At 57.4% G+C, this 14435-nt stretch overlaps 4 protein-coding genes across 10 annotated transcripts in view; 1 reads left to right on the forward strand and 3 right to left on the reverse strand.

Moving 5' to 3' along the window:
• GALNS (galactosamine (N-acetyl)-6-sulfatase) overlaps positions 1 to 755 on the reverse strand; it is a 47193-nt gene extending 46438 nt beyond the window's left edge. The window contains exon 1 of the mRNA XM_083794914.1: positions 597 to 755. Coding sequence (XP_083651040.1) covers positions 597 to 686 — 90 coding nt within the window. The 5' untranslated portion in view covers positions 687 to 755. The remainder of the gene's footprint in view (positions 1 to 596) is intronic.
• On the forward strand, positions 682 to 3956 carry TRAPPC2L (trafficking protein particle complex subunit 2L). The gene is made up of 5 exons (XM_083794913.1): positions 682 to 790; positions 1797 to 1969; positions 2786 to 2873; positions 2991 to 3070; positions 3772 to 3956. Exons 1-5 carry the CDS (start codon positions 758 to 760, stop codon positions 3815 to 3817), a joined length of 420 nt encoding a protein of 139 aa, XP_083651039.1. The 5' UTR covers positions 682 to 757; the 3' UTR covers positions 3818 to 3956.
• A 1287-nt stretch (positions 3957 to 5243) lies between these two features.
• PABPN1L (PABPN1 like, cytoplasmic) lies at positions 5244 to 10150 on the reverse strand. 2 transcript variants are annotated; one of them, XM_083794901.1, is made up of 8 exons: positions 10004 to 10150; positions 9323 to 9497; positions 9058 to 9166; positions 8637 to 8701; positions 8059 to 8165; positions 7524 to 7611; positions 7290 to 7435; positions 5244 to 6631 (listed from the first exon to the last, which is right to left on the reverse strand). In XM_083794901.1, the coding sequence occupies exons 1-8, from the start codon at positions 10090 to 10092 to the stop codon at positions 6508 to 6510; spliced, it is 903 nt and encodes a 300-aa protein (XP_083651027.1). In that variant the 5' UTR covers positions 10093 to 10150; the 3' UTR covers positions 5244 to 6507. The 2 variants fall into 2 exon arrangements, with proteins under 2 accessions (XP_083651027.1, XP_083651028.1); XM_083794902.1 differs by having other exon boundaries at positions 6533 to 7070.
• Positions 10151 to 10578: 428 nt separating this feature from the next.
• CBFA2T3 (CBFA2/RUNX1 partner transcriptional co-repressor 3) overlaps positions 10579 to 14435 on the reverse strand; it is a 30416-nt gene continuing 26559 nt past the window's right edge. For all 6 annotated transcript variants that reach the window (XM_083794889.1, XM_083794893.1, XM_083794888.1 and 3 more), the window contains one exon: positions 10579 to 14325. In XM_083794889.1, coding sequence (XP_083651015.1) covers positions 14023 to 14325 — 303 coding nt within the window. In that variant the 3' untranslated portion in view covers positions 10579 to 14022. The remainder of the gene's footprint in view (positions 14326 to 14435) is intronic.

A 14435-nucleotide genomic window follows, 5' to 3' on the forward strand; every position in this document is an offset into this window, starting at 1 on the left:
CCCCGGCACCATTTACACCCCCCTGACCCTACAGAGACCCCCCCCCCGGCCCCCTATACCCCCCACCTCGGGGCCCCACAGAGACTCCCCCCCGGCCCTATATACTCCCCCCTGGCCCTATATACACCCGCCTAGCCCCATATACACCCCCTCCCCGGCCCCATATATACGCCCCCGGCCCCACAACGACATCCTCGACCCCATATATCCCCCCCAGCCGCATATACCCCTCAATGACCCCCCCCCGGCCCCATACAACCCCTCCCACGGCCCCACAACAACATCCTCGGCCCCATATACCCCCCCCCCCCCCGGCCCCATATACCCCCCAATGACCCCCCCCCCCCCCCGGCCCCACAACAACATCCTCAGCCCCATATACCCCCCCCCGGCCCCATATACCCCCCAATGACCTTCCCCCCGGCCCCATAGCCCCCCCACACCCCCCCCAACAACACCCCCGGCCCCACAACCACCCCCTTGGGGGCAGGCACCGACCCCCCCCCACCCCACAACGGCCTCCAGGCGGCTGCCACCGCCCCCCCCCACCCCCCATGTCCCCCCCCACGCCCCCCAGGCCCCCCCGGCCCCCTCACGTCGTCCATGAGCAGCAGCAGCACGTTGGGGGGCGCGGCGCGGCCCAGGGCCCACCACAGGCACAGCGGCGCCAGCACCGCCCTCGCCATGGCAACGGCGCCCGCCTCACGTGACCGCCGCCGCCGCCTTCCGCGTCACGTGACGCGGGGGGCGGGCCAAGATGGCGGTGTGCGTCGCCGTGATCGCCAAGGAGGTGGGGGCGGGCCTGAGGGGCTCAGGGTGGGGCTGTAGGGCCTGAGGGGTCCTGAGGGAGGCTGTGGGGCTCAAGGTGGGGCTGAGGAACCCGAGCAGGGGTGAGGGGAGAGGGGCTGTGGGGCCGGGTGGGGCTATGGGGCCTCAGAGGGGCTGTGGGGCCTGAGCAGGGGTGAGGAGGGCTGTGGCTGTGGGGTCTGAGAGGTGGTGCAGTGCAGTGAGGCCAGGTGGGGTTATGGGGTCTGAGAGGGGCTGTGGGGCTTTGGAGACCAAGCAGGGGTGAGGGGAGAGGGGCCGTGGGGCACAGGGTGATGCTGTTGGGGCCAGGTAGGGCTATGGGGTCTCAGGAGCTGTGGGGTCAGGTGGGGCAGTGGGGTCTGAGAGTGGCTGTGGGGCTCAAGGTGGTGCTGTGGGGCCTGAGAGGGGCTGTGGGGCTATGGGGCCTGAGCAGGGGTGAGGGGAGAGGGGCTGGGGGCACAGGGTGGTGCTGTGGGGCCAGGTGGGATTATAGGGCCTCAGAGGGACTGTGGGGCTCAAGGTGGGGCTTGAGAGGGGCTGTAAGGCCCAGGTGGGGCTATGGAACCCAAGCAGGGGTCAGGGGAGAGGGGCTGGGGGGCACAGGGTGGTGCTGTGGGGCTATGGGGCCTGAGAGGGGCTGTAGGGCCAGGTGGGGTAGTGGGATCTGTGAGGGGCTGTGGGGCCTGAAAGGGGCTATGGGGCACAGGTGGGGCTGTGGAGGCCAAGCAGGGGTGAGGGGAGAGGGGCTGGGGGACTCAGGGTGGTGCTATGGGGCCAGGTGGGACTATAGGACTTCAGAGGGGCTGTGGTTGTGGGGCCAGGTGGGCCTATGGGGTCTGAGAGGGGGTGTGGGATAGTGGGGCTACGGGGCCTGAGAGAGGCTGTGGGTCCAGGTCCTGCTGTGGAGCCTGAGAGGGGCAGTGGGGCCTGAGAGGGTCACCAGAACAGAGCAGCCTGCCCTCACGAGCATAATTTGTCATCCTCCCCAGAACTACCCCCTCTACATCCGGAGCATTCCGACAGAAAACGAGCTGAAGTTCCACTACACGGTGCACACGTCCCTCGATGTCGTGGATGAGAAGATCTCTGCGATGGGCAAGGCTCTGGTCGATCAGAGGGAGCTGTACCTGGGGCTCCTCTACCCCACCGAAGACTACAAAGTGTATCTTTCGAATGCGATCTGATCTTTCTAACGCCCGCATGGCACAGTCTCCCTGCAACCATGCCGTCACACCACATGCTGGCATTCACCTAGACCCCTTCCTGGACCATAGGGAAACCTCTCCTGCTGTTTGGTGCCGCGTTAAAGGCGGCAGCAGAAGGTTCACAGCCTTGTTCGCAGACACGTCAAGGGTTGGGTTGGGTGCCTTGTTCAGTTCGGCAGCTGCTGTTTGTTCCCTGACAGGGCGTTTGGCCTACATCAGGCAGAGCCATTTCACAAACATGGTGATCCACAGCCCAGGGTCACAGCTGTCCCAGCGTTTTTGTCACAAAGTTGACCTTTTGAGCATTTTTTGGCTTTTTCTCTGCATGCCTTGGAGGTTACCTGCTCTAACAGACCTGATTTGTGGGTTAACTTTTAGGGTCGCAGATCATTCTGATATTAGAGGATCTCCAGGCCTCTGACTGCGACCTCCTGAATGAGAATAGGTAAGGTGGCCGGGTCATTGAAACTGTTCTTCAGAAGAGAGAAACCCTCACCAAAACAGCTAACGTGAGGCTGTTTGCAAAATGCAAGGCGTGTTACTGGCCAGCAGAGGAGCAAACAGGATCAGGAGTTACCAAAGGGGACAGAAGTCAGGTGGAGAGGGAGCAATCCGGTGCCTTGCTTACCTCACCTGGGCCTGGCTCTGTGCTGGGTGCAGTAAGAGCAAGGTATTTCCTCTCCTCTCAGCTTTTTTGAGTGTATTCCAGCCTCGTATTGGTTGCTTTGCCAGCCTCTGGTGTGTCAGGAGCACATTCCTTAACGGCTGCACAGATACGGCTACGTGACAAATTCAAAGGTGAAGTTTGTTATGGTGGTGGATTCTTCAAACACAGCACTTCGAGACAATGAGATCCGCAGCGTAAGTGCAGGAAATCTGAGCACAACTTGCCACATCAGTGTTTTTGCTACTTCCGCTTATTCATAAAGTGCTGAGAACCAAAAAAAAAAAATTAATTAAACTACAATCCCTTTTCAGATGTTCCGAAAGCTGCATAATTCATACACAGACATAATGTGCAACCCTTTTTACAACCCAGGGGACCGTATCCATTCCAGGTAAGCGTGGGATGACCGCGCTGAGCTTTCTCATCTCTCTGGGACTTGCAGTGCCCCTGTGGTGTAACAGGACCAAGAACGTAACCCCCGTGGTGGAGCAGTTCAGATGTGCATGCTCTAACTGCTCAGATGGAGAACAGCTGTGTTGTCTTTGGGTCATTACTGCATGATAGGAAACTCTGATGGTCCCCTGAGAAGTCACATTGAGCTGTCTCACTCCCACCTCAGAACTGGTGTTAAACACATTGGCTGGAGAAAATGGTGTCACTGGGGGCAGAAAGTTACCTGATGAGCTGGAACCTTGGTAACTAGAGGGGGTTAAACAGGGTGACTGCAGTTAGCCAGGGTTTGTCCTGGAGTAACAACAGCTGGGATCCTCAACATGCTTAACTCCTGTGTGAGGGCCAGTACTCCCCATTGCTAAACTGAAATCTCACAGGGAATTTTAATAATGCTGGGAGTCTGTATTGCCTAGGCAAGAAAGCTGCTTTTACACTTTGCCAGGATAAGCCCTGCCCTTACTTTAGTTTAATTAATTATCCACTTAACATGCTATAGTTAAAGAGTGAAACTATGTATTCAGCCTGGGGAAAGCCAGCTCATTAACCAGTAAGAGGCATTGTTAGCTGCTGGCATTGTTAGGAGAGCTGGTGTGCAGGACTAGCTGCTTCCTTTAATGCTGCGTTCATTTCCTTCTCCAGGGCTTTTGATAACATGGTGAACTCCATGATGATGCAGGTGTGCTGAGGCTCTGCCCATTCTCATCCAAGTGTTGAGAACATTCCCTGTGTACAGGAACACGCCCTACGAAGTGATGTATATATTGTCTTCATTCTGTGTAATAATTTTAAATCTATTCTGTGTAAAATAAACTCGGCACCTGCAAGCTCTGCGTGCATTTCTACTCCAGCAAACCAAAGTACAGCACAGAAGTCCTTGTTCACCTTCTTGTGCCTTCAGGTACCATGCAGTAGCCAGCTCTTCCTTCAGGAAGGTCAGCAGCATCAGATGAGGCTCGTTCCCTACAGAAATGTACACAGCTGTGCTCCTCTAACTCAGATGTTTCTGTAGAAATTGGGCTTTGTAGGAAAACAGCAGTTCCTGCTGTGCTTGTGATGAGAGCAAGCACAGCTGCGCAAGAGACAGCTAAGAGATTATTATTAGGGTCAGCCTAGATTTCAGTCAGCTGAGAGGCACAGATAGTGACACTGCTCCTCAGAAGTACCAGTGCTTCAGAGCACTTCTCTAATGCAAGAGGAGCCCAGCAGCAGCAGCCCTTTTGCTGTTTGCCAGCCCCCTTTGCTGCTGCTCAGGACTGTTCAGTTCTGTCAGGAACAGTCGAAGCTATGCTTATTTTAAAAACATGGTCTCCTTGTCCTGTTTTTCCTCAGCTGGGAACACTCAGATCTGCATGTACTTACTTCAGTAGTTCTTGGAAAGAGAAAGCTGCGCAGATCAGCCGAAGGCTCCAGGTCTCTTTACAATCAGCCACTGCTTACACACTGGAGAAGGATCTGGCAGACAGACAAACAGCTGCTCTCGCAGCACCACCTTGCACCTGGTGGAGTCCTGCACTGATCTCGCCTTCCTGGGGAGGATCTGTGGGTGACTCAGATTTGCCAGCATTTGCTCTCATCACTCCCTAAAACAGGCCTGGCACACTTAGCAGTAGTTCTGGTCCAGGTCAGGGAGCACAGGTAGTGCAGCTGGGATAAACCCACACCAAGATTAAGACATCAGGACTGCAGATGCCTTGCTCATCCCAAACTCATCTGTTAACATCTCCTCCCCCTGCAGCCCACTGCTGTTCTAATTAAAGACCACCAAATCAATAGCAGGTATTTATATTTTTAAAAATAGACTAGGAAGTCATCCCAGCTTCTTAATCACTTGTATGTTGCGCTCAGTGAGGCTGTGCAGCTACAGCAAGTTTGACAGAGCTGCCCAACAGGGCAAGTTTTCTGCCAGGTTATCTGCAAACCCCAGCAGCCCCCAGCACACACTCCTGGTCAGAAGCAAAGCAACCTAGGCTGCTTCATCAGCAGCACACAGCAGTCTGCTCTGAGCACCTAATCAATTAAAAAAATAGTTACACAGCTCCAAAGGATACAAGAACCTGGAAAAAGCCAGGTCAGTACAGCCTGTCAGCTCCCAGCCAGCCTCTCACCGCAGATCAAGTTCACACAGCAAGATCATTTATTTTAAAAATAAGTGACATTTACAATACTTCCTCAAACAAAAATATGTTTAATCAACAACAACCTGTCAAATGATGGGAGATGGAAGTGTTTGAGCCCCTCCCACCATCTAAACAAGGCACAGCTGCATGCTGTTATTCCGAAACAATTTCACATAAAAGTCTTCACTCTTTTCACTCAGAAGTACACCCCAAAGTAATTTTTATTAAAAATTAAATCTCAGTAATTTACAAACCTACTAATGGAAAGTCTAAAGCCCTGGAGAAAAAGCCAGTTTGGTAGTCTGAGCCCAAGAGTAGCTCGGATTGAGAAACTAAGGCCAGCCTCGGCAGCACAGCCCGCACTGGGCAGAGGGCAAAATCAACTTAAGAGTTAAGGCCCCGAGCTTTAAAAAAATCCTGAGGTCCTAAGGAAAAAGAAAAGCAGTGGGATTTTAGTCTGGCAGTGCCCTCTGAGCTGTGAAAAGCTGCTTTAGGAGTCAGTTGCATCTGGGTTAGGGGAATCCTAACCAAGGATCCTGAAAGATTAGCGTGAGAATTACATAATAAAACCCATTTCAATGCAGAACTTCACACGGTAATGCTGTTTGCTGGAGTCCCAGCCTGGCTCTTTTAACAAAGTTTTGCCTTTAAAAACGAACAGATTCAGAGCTCATAAACACTAGGAAGGGCAAGTGCCAGGCAGCGCTGACCCTCGAGTTCAGGTGAGCTCACACCCACCCCAAAGAGGGAGCAGGAACCATGCCAGGAATAAAGAGGAAGATCAGACCAAATTTGCAGAAATAGACTATTTTGAAATGCTGCTACTGCTAGAAATGAACCAAAAGGATGCATTAGCAGCACACTTCGATCCCTGTGGCTTTGGAATAAAAGCAGGAGGGGGAAGGTTTGTTCGGTTTTTGACACCCAGGCCTTGTTTAACCAAGAGAGATAGAGGCTTCCCAGCAAACAGCAAGGGATGCCTTCTCCCTGCCCTGGTTCTTAGATGTGGAATAACTAGCAAGTTAAAAAACTAGACCCCAAAATGCATCACTAGGCTTGATCTTCCTCCCAAGAGTACGGTCAGAAATCCACAATGCTGAGTCTTTCCAGCTACAGAAAAGCTCCCCGGCAGTCACACCTAGAGCTGCATCCCAAGGCTCTCCCCGCTGATTCAGAGACGATGAGAGTCTTTGGAAAGGTCTTTAGGATTTTCTTACAGGCAAGAGAAACCAGGACCCAGCTGCTGTAGAGATAGCCACTAAGGAAGTGCCAGAGAGGAAAGCTTCGTGCGCTGGACGATCTGAAAGCGCCCAGAGCAGGGTTCTCCAGGGGCCGAGCAGGACAGGACTCCCCCCACCGCAGGGTGAACAGCATTCATGCACCTAGAACCCAAACAAGGCTTACAAACCCCCCAACACAGCTCTGTTCCCATAGGATGAGGATGAAAGGGAGGACTGGGAAAGCACTTCCCATCCCAGAGCACGCTGTTCCCTGGAATGAGACTGTTCCCCACACAAACCCCATCCCCAAGCCCCTCCTGGGATGCCAGCAGGGATCCAGCCGAAGCATGGACAGAGCAGATCCAGTCTTCCCCCTGGCAGCCCAGCTCCAGCTGCACGGCACACAGCTGCCTCGCCAGTAATCCTCACAGCCAGGCAGATGGCTTTTTAAAATTAATCTCTTTTTTTTTTTTGGCTCGGGTAGGCACATTTAAGTCTCTCCAATCCCATCTCTTCATTCCAGTCCCATTGGCATCTTCCAGGGCAGTGCAGTCCTCCTTTCTAGTACGGAAAATACCAAGGCTGCAGCCTTGCCCGACCCCTAGACAGGAACAAAACAGCCTCCTGGAGCACCGGGGCATCGCTCAGCCCGAGGTGCCAGCGGTCGGGTGCTGCCAAAAATCACGTCTACCTGCTGACAGCCCCCCCAAAGCAGAGACTCACCCTTCAGCCCCAGCTAACCTCGACCAAACCCAGGTACCCCTGGGGCCAGAGCCCTTCTCCATCCTCCCACATGCACCGGGACACCCGCCAGCCTCACCTGTACGTCCTCCCTCGCAGCCTCGCCTGCTGCCCCCCGTAGTAGCCCCCGCGCTGGGCGAGCCCTCCTCGGGCTTGGAAGCGGCCTCGGTGGCCCCCGCGGTCGGTGCTGCTGATGCCCGGCATGTTGGTCCTCTTGGGCAGCACCTGGAAGGCAGTGGGGGCTCAGCACAAGCCCCAGGCAGCAGGGCTGGGACAGACAGACACATCCCCAGGGGCCTCATCCTGCTCCTACCTTGATGACTCTGCCTCTGAACAAGCTCTCGTCCAGCTCCACGGCGGCTTTCACGGAGCTCTTCTCTTCGAACTCGATGTAGGCGTACCTGCGAGGGGAAGGGGTGAGCAGAGCCCCGGGGACATCGTGCTGCCCGGCACGGGGCAGGGGCTCTGCCTGGGGACAGCAGCGTCCTTCCTGAGGGCACACCAAGCCCCCCAGGACTCATGGGGGGGAAGAATAAATCCCTGCCTTCTTTGCACACACAGCCCAGGCTCTGCTTTTTTTTTTAGAAGCAGGTGGCAGCTCTGCTCCTGCAGCACCTACGATGCTGTAGGGCTGATGCCAAGCCCCCAGGCTGAATTCCCCTTCACCACCAACCCACAGCACCAACCCGTTCCTTGCACTGGACATTTCCAGTCGAGCTTCAGCCAAATCCCAGAGCCACTGGCTTCGGAGGAGACGTCCTCCACCACGACCAGCAGCGATGCTGCGGAGCAGCCAGGCTGAGACCCACCACGGCCTCAGTCCCCAGCACCCCGCAGCCGGCACTGACCCTTTGGGGTGCCCCGAGAACTTGTCACAGAGGATGGTGACGCGGTTGATCTGCCCGCAGCTGTTGAAGTGAGACTCCAGCTCCTCCGCCGTGCCCCCGTAGTCCACCTGCAACCACAGTCCCCATGGGCACCTCCACAGCTCCCAGGTCTCTCTGCTCACCATCACACCTCGGCTGGCCAGCAAGGGGCCACACGCTGTGCCACCACAGCCTCACCATCTCCTGAGGTTTAGGAGACCCTTCCACCTGAATCCCCCAGCCCAGAACCCCCAAATCCAAGGGACTGCCCTGCTTTGAGGGAACAAGGAACACTGCATAATGCACAGCTTCCAGCAGGGTGTTTGGGGTGGCTGATGCTTGCAGCACGTTACTTGCAAGTGGCTGAGGATCACGGGCAGGTGCTGAGCTGTGAGCCTCAAGCCACATTCCCAGTGTGGACTGGGCAGAAGCAAAGCATCCAGTTTGGGACCAGCCTCTATAGCAGGGAGGTGGGACAGGTCCTCGGGGTAGGGAGCACAACAAACCCCCACCGGGCAGGGAGCAGGGAGGTGGGCTCTGCCCCAGGGCCTCCCACTTACATTGCCCACGTAGATGGAGCGCTGGTCGACCTCCATCTTCTCCTCTGTTGTCTTTGGGAAGAGACCTGCAGAAACGAGGGCTGCTGTCACACTGGGTGGAGCCACAGCAGAGGGACCAGCTGGCGGGGGCTCCCGGCACAGCTGGCACCAAGCTGGTGCACGGCCACACTGCCAGCTCCACAGTCCCATCACATACTCCCAAACCCCAGCACTTCAGCCTCCTCCATCCCCTTGCCCCATCTCTCCACACAAAAAGAATGACACAGGGTGACTGCTTTACAGGGCCTTGGTACTAAACTCAATTACTTAATTGACTTAAGTTTAATTAATTTAGTGCATCGCAGCTGGCAAAGGTAGGAGGTATGAGTGGGTATGACCTGCATCAGCCCCATGCCAGCCTGGGACCAGGGACAGCCCGTACCTGCCTCCGAGCTCATGATGAGGCGGCTCTCAGCTTCCAGCTGCAGCGCCTTCAGCCTCTCGTCCTCCTTCTCCATCTCCCGCACTCGGGCTTTGATGGCCTCCAGCTCCTGAAACCCAAAGCATGACTTGTGTGAGCAGCACAGGGCATGGGAACACTCCCGGCCCATGGTGATGCAGCCCTGCACTTGAACAGAGCTATAGAAAGCTTCCTTTTTCCTTATGGAAAGGGAGAAAAACAATTCCACATTTAGCCCAATGCTCACCGGGTCCTGCACACCCAACTCCTCCGCGCTGTCCCCCTCCAGGTGGCTCAGGTCTGAGTCCTCATCCACAGCCTTGTGCGGAGCTGCCATCTCCGCCACGTCCCAGGACGCCTCCACTGCTGCCAGGGATGGCGGGTCCTGCCACCAGATCCGAGAAGTGTCCAGGAACAGAGGACTGGGCATGAACAGAGGTAAAAAGTAATTCAACAAGCAGCACTTAACACAGAACCAAACGCAGAATGCCAGCCCCACAAAGGCTTTAAGGCTGCTTCCAGGAGAATGAGTAACCACCTCCAAAGCTCCTGATGCTGCAGGCAGGCTTGCAGCAAAACCCCAGAGCTGCAGCAGGGAGTACTATTGAGAAGTCTCCAGTTCCCAGAGTCACTCCCCAGCTCAGGGAACCGCAGAGGGGACCTGGGAGCAGCTTCCCATGGGCAAAATAAAGTGCCAAACACCCCAACCTCATTGAGGAAAGGGAAGAGGAAGGAGGACCTGCCCTACAAGCAGCACTCCCAGGCTGCACAGAGGGGAGGGAAAACCCACAGCCATCCAGACCCCAATTCGATTGTGCTTCGGGCACATCCAGGGACAAGCCTCCCACAACCCGGGCAGCCCCACGGCAGCCCCACGGCAGCCCCACGGCAGCCCCACGGCAGCCCCACGGCAGCCCCGGCCCCTTACCTGGCCCTGCCCGCGAACATGCTGCGCGCCCTCGTGCCGCGCCCCGCCGCCATGTGCGCCTTTCCCGCCGGCGCGCTACTTTCACACATCAGCAGCCAATCGCGGGCCGCGCCCCGCCGCCGGGCCCCGCCCCCCGGAAGGGAGGGAGGGGGCGGCCGCGCCCCGCTGGGACCCCGAGGACGCGGGTTCGAGTCCCGCGGGCGGCTGCGGCCACGCGGGGTGCAGCGGGGCGAGGCGAGGCCCACACGCGTGGCGCCCCCCCGGGTGTGGGACACCCCCCCGGGTGTGGGGACACCCCCCGGTGTGGGGACACCCCCCGGCCCTTCTTGTCTGTTGACCCCGCAGGGAACCAGGCACAGCTCCGCCTGGCTGCCCCAGGCTGCAGGGCGCAGCACCTGCAGAATTAGGGGGAGACCCCCCGGGACCCCCCTTCCCAGGGCTGGCTGGGGACCACTGCATGACCCCGGGGTCCAAAGTGGCCTCTCCCCAGCTTGGGACAGGGGTAGCAGGTTGCTGCTGGCGGGGGGGGGGGGGGGAGGGCACCCAGCGCAAGCGCATGCTACGGAGACCCGGGATTGATATTAAATCGTCTTTATTACACAGATACAGAGTTAAGAACAGACATAACCTGAATCATAAAGTTTACATCTTTCACAGGTCAAACATACAGTACACTTAGAGAAAGCGGGAAACAGCAAGGGGGGGGGGGGGGACAGCATGCCGAAGGAAAGTCCTGCCGCGTCATCTCTCCGTGCTGGCCCTGCAAACCCAGGCAGCAGAGCAGGGCGGGCGCCCCCGAGCCCACCCGGCCCTTACTGGGGGCTCTGCTCCCCAGCCCCCAGCCCCTGGGACCCCCACACCCCGGTGTCCCCGTCCCCGGGGCTGGCAGGGAGCCGCGGGCAGGGCTGGGGAACCGGTGCTGCCCGCGCAGCCGTGAGCAGGGGGGACGGGGGGCACGACGCCTCCCTCCCGGTGCTGTGCCTTTTGGTGGCGTCGGGGGAGACCCCAGGGGCTGCCGGGCGCTTGTGGGCGGCCCTGCCACTGCAAGCACCCTGCACGGCACCCGGGACCTGCTCCGGGAGCGAGGCGACGCCGTGTCCCCAGCCCCAAACCCACCCGGGCGCGGGGACCCCCGAGGAGCTGGGGATGCCCCGGAGGAGGTGGGCGAGGGGCGGCTGCGGCAGGCGGTGCCAGGGGTCTCCGGGGCTGCCCGGGGAGGTTTGGGGTCCCCAGAGCCTTGCCGGGAGGCAGCACTTTGGTTTCGGCTGGGGTTTCCGTTTGAGAACGCCCGGGGACCGCAAACAAGCTGTCCCCCCATGTGAACACCGTTCCCCTGCTCCAACCAGGGCAGGGGGAAGGAAACCCAAGACGGGCGCTGCGGGTGGCCGCGGGGACCTGATCCGGCACAGGGCTGTGCCACCCCGGCCCCCCGTGTCCCCGAGCAGCCCCGCAGCGCCCGGGGTGTTCCCAAGCCCCGCGGCTGTACCAGGACCACGCGGCACGTCCCTCTGCCAGCACCCGGTGCCACAAAGCCACCAAGAAACAAAGCTTGGGCATCACGCAGGGCACGCACGCCCCAGCCCCACACACATCCCAGCACCGGTGCGGGGCAAAAAAAAAAAACCATGGAAGCACCCGGCCAGAGCCTCCCCGGCCGCCACCACAGCCGCCGTCCTCCCCGCATCGCTATTTTTTGGAAATATTACACGTTAAAGCTGTCGTTCTGGTTTGGACGTCTGCTAGCGCCGCACCGCCCGTCCCCTCCCTCCCTCGGCTTTTGGTTTCAATGCAAGGTTCTTTAGGGTATTTTTATTATTTAAAAAAAAAAAAAAAAAAAAAACCAACACAAAGGAAAACAGAAAAAAATAAAATAATAAAAGCAAAACAGAAAGGAGTGGAAACGAGAGCAGACTCTGTGTAAATGCTCTCGTCTGCGGTTTCCCGGCGAGGCGGAGGTAGAGAGGCAGGGCCCCGGTGCGGGGGGGACAGGGGGCACGCGGGGACGCGCGGCGGGGAGGGGACGGACACCCAGGGCAGCAGGCGGCCCCGCAGCAGGAGCATCTGCAAAACTCTTATATATTACCTCTTCTCAGGAAACGTAAGAAAAATAGACAATATTACATATGTCACACCATAAATAAAGTGAACGCTCGCTCGAGGGGCACCCGGCAAAGCGCTCCCAGCTCGGGGTGCGCGGGACTCCCCCACCCCCCACCCCGAGGGGACGCACCGAGGTCTCGGGGTGCGCAGGGACCTGCAGCAGGGCTCGGGGTAGGAAACGTCACCTCGGGGCGCACCGGGCCCTGCTGCGGCACGGCATGGCATGGCACGGCACGGCACGGCACGGCTCGGCACGGCGCAGCCCCGTGCATGCTCCTGCTGCAGGAGGGTGGCACGAGGGCAGCACCCGCGGGCGGCGCCTCTGCGAGCACCCGAGCCCGTCCTCCTCCCGCCTTGCCTACGGCAAACACACAGGATGGTTTTTGCAAATGCGGAAAACTAAAAGCTCCTATCGAGCACATGACTTCTTCTCGGTTCGGCCTAGCTCCTACACACCACATCCTCCAGTGGTTTCTCATCACCCTTTTATTTGGCAAAGTGTCTCTTATTATTATTATCACTATCGGTATTATTATTTTTGGACCTCTGCAGACGCTATTTACATTCACATTAACGTACAGCACTCCTGCCCGGCCGCGCCGGGGCACGCTCTGGCTTCCTTCCCTCCTCCCGGAGCCGTGGGACTTTCCGTATTGCACTCCCGTCCTCTGCGCTTTGTACAACGCTGCGAGAAATTACAACATCACCTACATCGTCTTTCGTCCGCCTCCTCTGCGAGGGAGGAGGTGGTGCTTTCTTGCCTTTTTTTTCTTGCCTCCTGGAAATCGTTGCAAAAAAAAAAATAATAAAATAAAAAATTTAAAAATTATAATCCAACGCGGGGAGCGGATAAAAAGGACAAAAACCCCAGGGTGTCGGCGCACGGGGGCCGGGAGAGCAGCAGAATTCATCCCTCGTGCTCCTCGATCCTCTCCTCCGGTGGTGGGCAGAGGTAGGGAGACCCGGGGGCTCCCGCCCGTGCCCCCCACGCCGCGTGGGGAGCGCTCCTCTGTATATTTCCAAAAAAAAAAAAAAATTTTTCTTTTTTTGCTTTATTTTGTAATAGAAACTCGTCCAACCCCCAGGCGCGCCGGGCTCCCCCCGGCCAGCGAGGACGGGAAGCGTCGGAGCAAGCGACAACAGAACGAAACGAACTTTGGCAGTGGAGAGACGTTTGGATCTTTCTTGTTTTTGGATTTCCTTTGGAGCAGAGGTGAGTCTGGTCTGTTCTTGGCTAGCTAGCAAGGTAGTTTACAGGTGAGCTTCTGGCACGCCGCTTGACTTGGCGGTGTCTTTTTTTTTTTTTGGATTTTTCTTTTTTTTTTCCTTTTTTTTTTTTTTTTTTTTTTTTTTACAATTTCTTACTTAAAGCCAAAGAGTCCGACGTTTTCATTTTTATTTTCTTTATTTTTTTTTTTTTACAAAAAAAAAAGAAAAAAAAAAAGAGAGAGAGAGACGAAGAAAAGAAGTTTCCTTCCTCCTGTGAGCGAGCTCCTGGGCAGCGCCGCCGCCAGCCTGGCCTCTCCCCACGGCACGGCGCGGCCAGCCTGCGGCAAACCCCTCATCCGGAAAGGAGGAGAAAAATAAAAATATAAAAATATATATATTTAAAAAAAAAAAAAAACAAAAAACAACCACCCGGTAGCAACGAACAGCAATCCCCCAAACGCTAGAAAACCAACCAAAAAAAAAAAAAAAAAGCCAAAACAAAGACCGAAGAGAGAACAGAGAAGACCGGCGTTTGCCTTAAACTCCACTTAAAGCCCAGTTTGAGGATCCGTGAGGATTATTTGTGAGAGATAGAGAGGTCGTTTTGGAGGTCACACGAGTCAGGTAGCTGAGGAAATTGCATCGAGTGCAGTCTGGTTCTTTTGGCGCGCCGCGGCGGCGGCAGCGGGGTCGGGGCGGGGGGGGGCGGCTCAGCGGGACGCGCTCTCCAGCGGGGCCGGGGTGGCCGGCGTGCCGGCGCGGGACGCGGCCCCCGAGCCCGTCTCGCTGGGGCTGCTGGCCATGGGGGGCACCCCCTCGGGCTGCGCCGAGCCCACCGGCAGCCCCACGCCAGCCGTCGGGGCGGTGGCGGGGGCCGGCAGCCCCTGCAGAGTCTGCCCGCAGACGTGGTGGTGCTTCTCCCAATCCTTGTGCTGGCAGAAGGAGCCGCAGTAGCGGGCGGTGTTGCAGCCGCTGCAGGTCTCGCTCGCTTTGCGCCCGCAGTTCCAGCAGCTCTGCGGGGACAGCGGGGGAAAACCTCAGTGCTGGAGCGTGCAGCGCCCCTTCCCGGACTGTGCGCCCCCATCCCGGACTGTGCGCTGCATCCCAGACCGTGTGCCACAGC

Source organism: Anser anser (assembly GCF_964211835.1).
Source record: "Anser anser genome assembly, chromosome: 11".
Lineage (NCBI taxonomy): Eukaryota > Metazoa > Chordata > Aves > Anseriformes > Anatidae > Anser > Anser anser.

Coding starts and splice junctions, on each gene's coding strand:
- TRAPPC2L (XM_083794913.1), top strand. CDS start 758: ATGGCGGTGTGCGTCGCCGTGATCGCCAAGGAG. Junction 1,970..2,785: donor CCCACCGAAGACTACAAAGT/GTATCTTTCGAA, acceptor ACGGCTGCACAG/ATACGGCTACGTGACAAATT. Junction 2,874..2,990: donor GAGACAATGAGATCCGCAGC/GTAAGTGCAGGA, acceptor ATCCCTTTTCAG/ATGTTCCGAAAGCTGCATAA.
- PABPN1L (XM_083794901.1), bottom strand. CDS start 10,092: ATGTGTGAAAGTAGCGCGCCGGCGGGAAAGGCGCACATGGCGGCGGGG. Junction 9,498..10,003: donor ATGTTCGCGGGCAGGGCCAG/GTAAGGGGCCGG, acceptor GTTCATGCCCAG/TCCTCTGTTCCTGGACACTT. Junction 8,166..8,636: donor GCTCCATCTACGTGGGCAAT/GTAAGTGGGAGG, acceptor CTGTGGTTGCAG/GTGGACTACGGGGGCACGGC.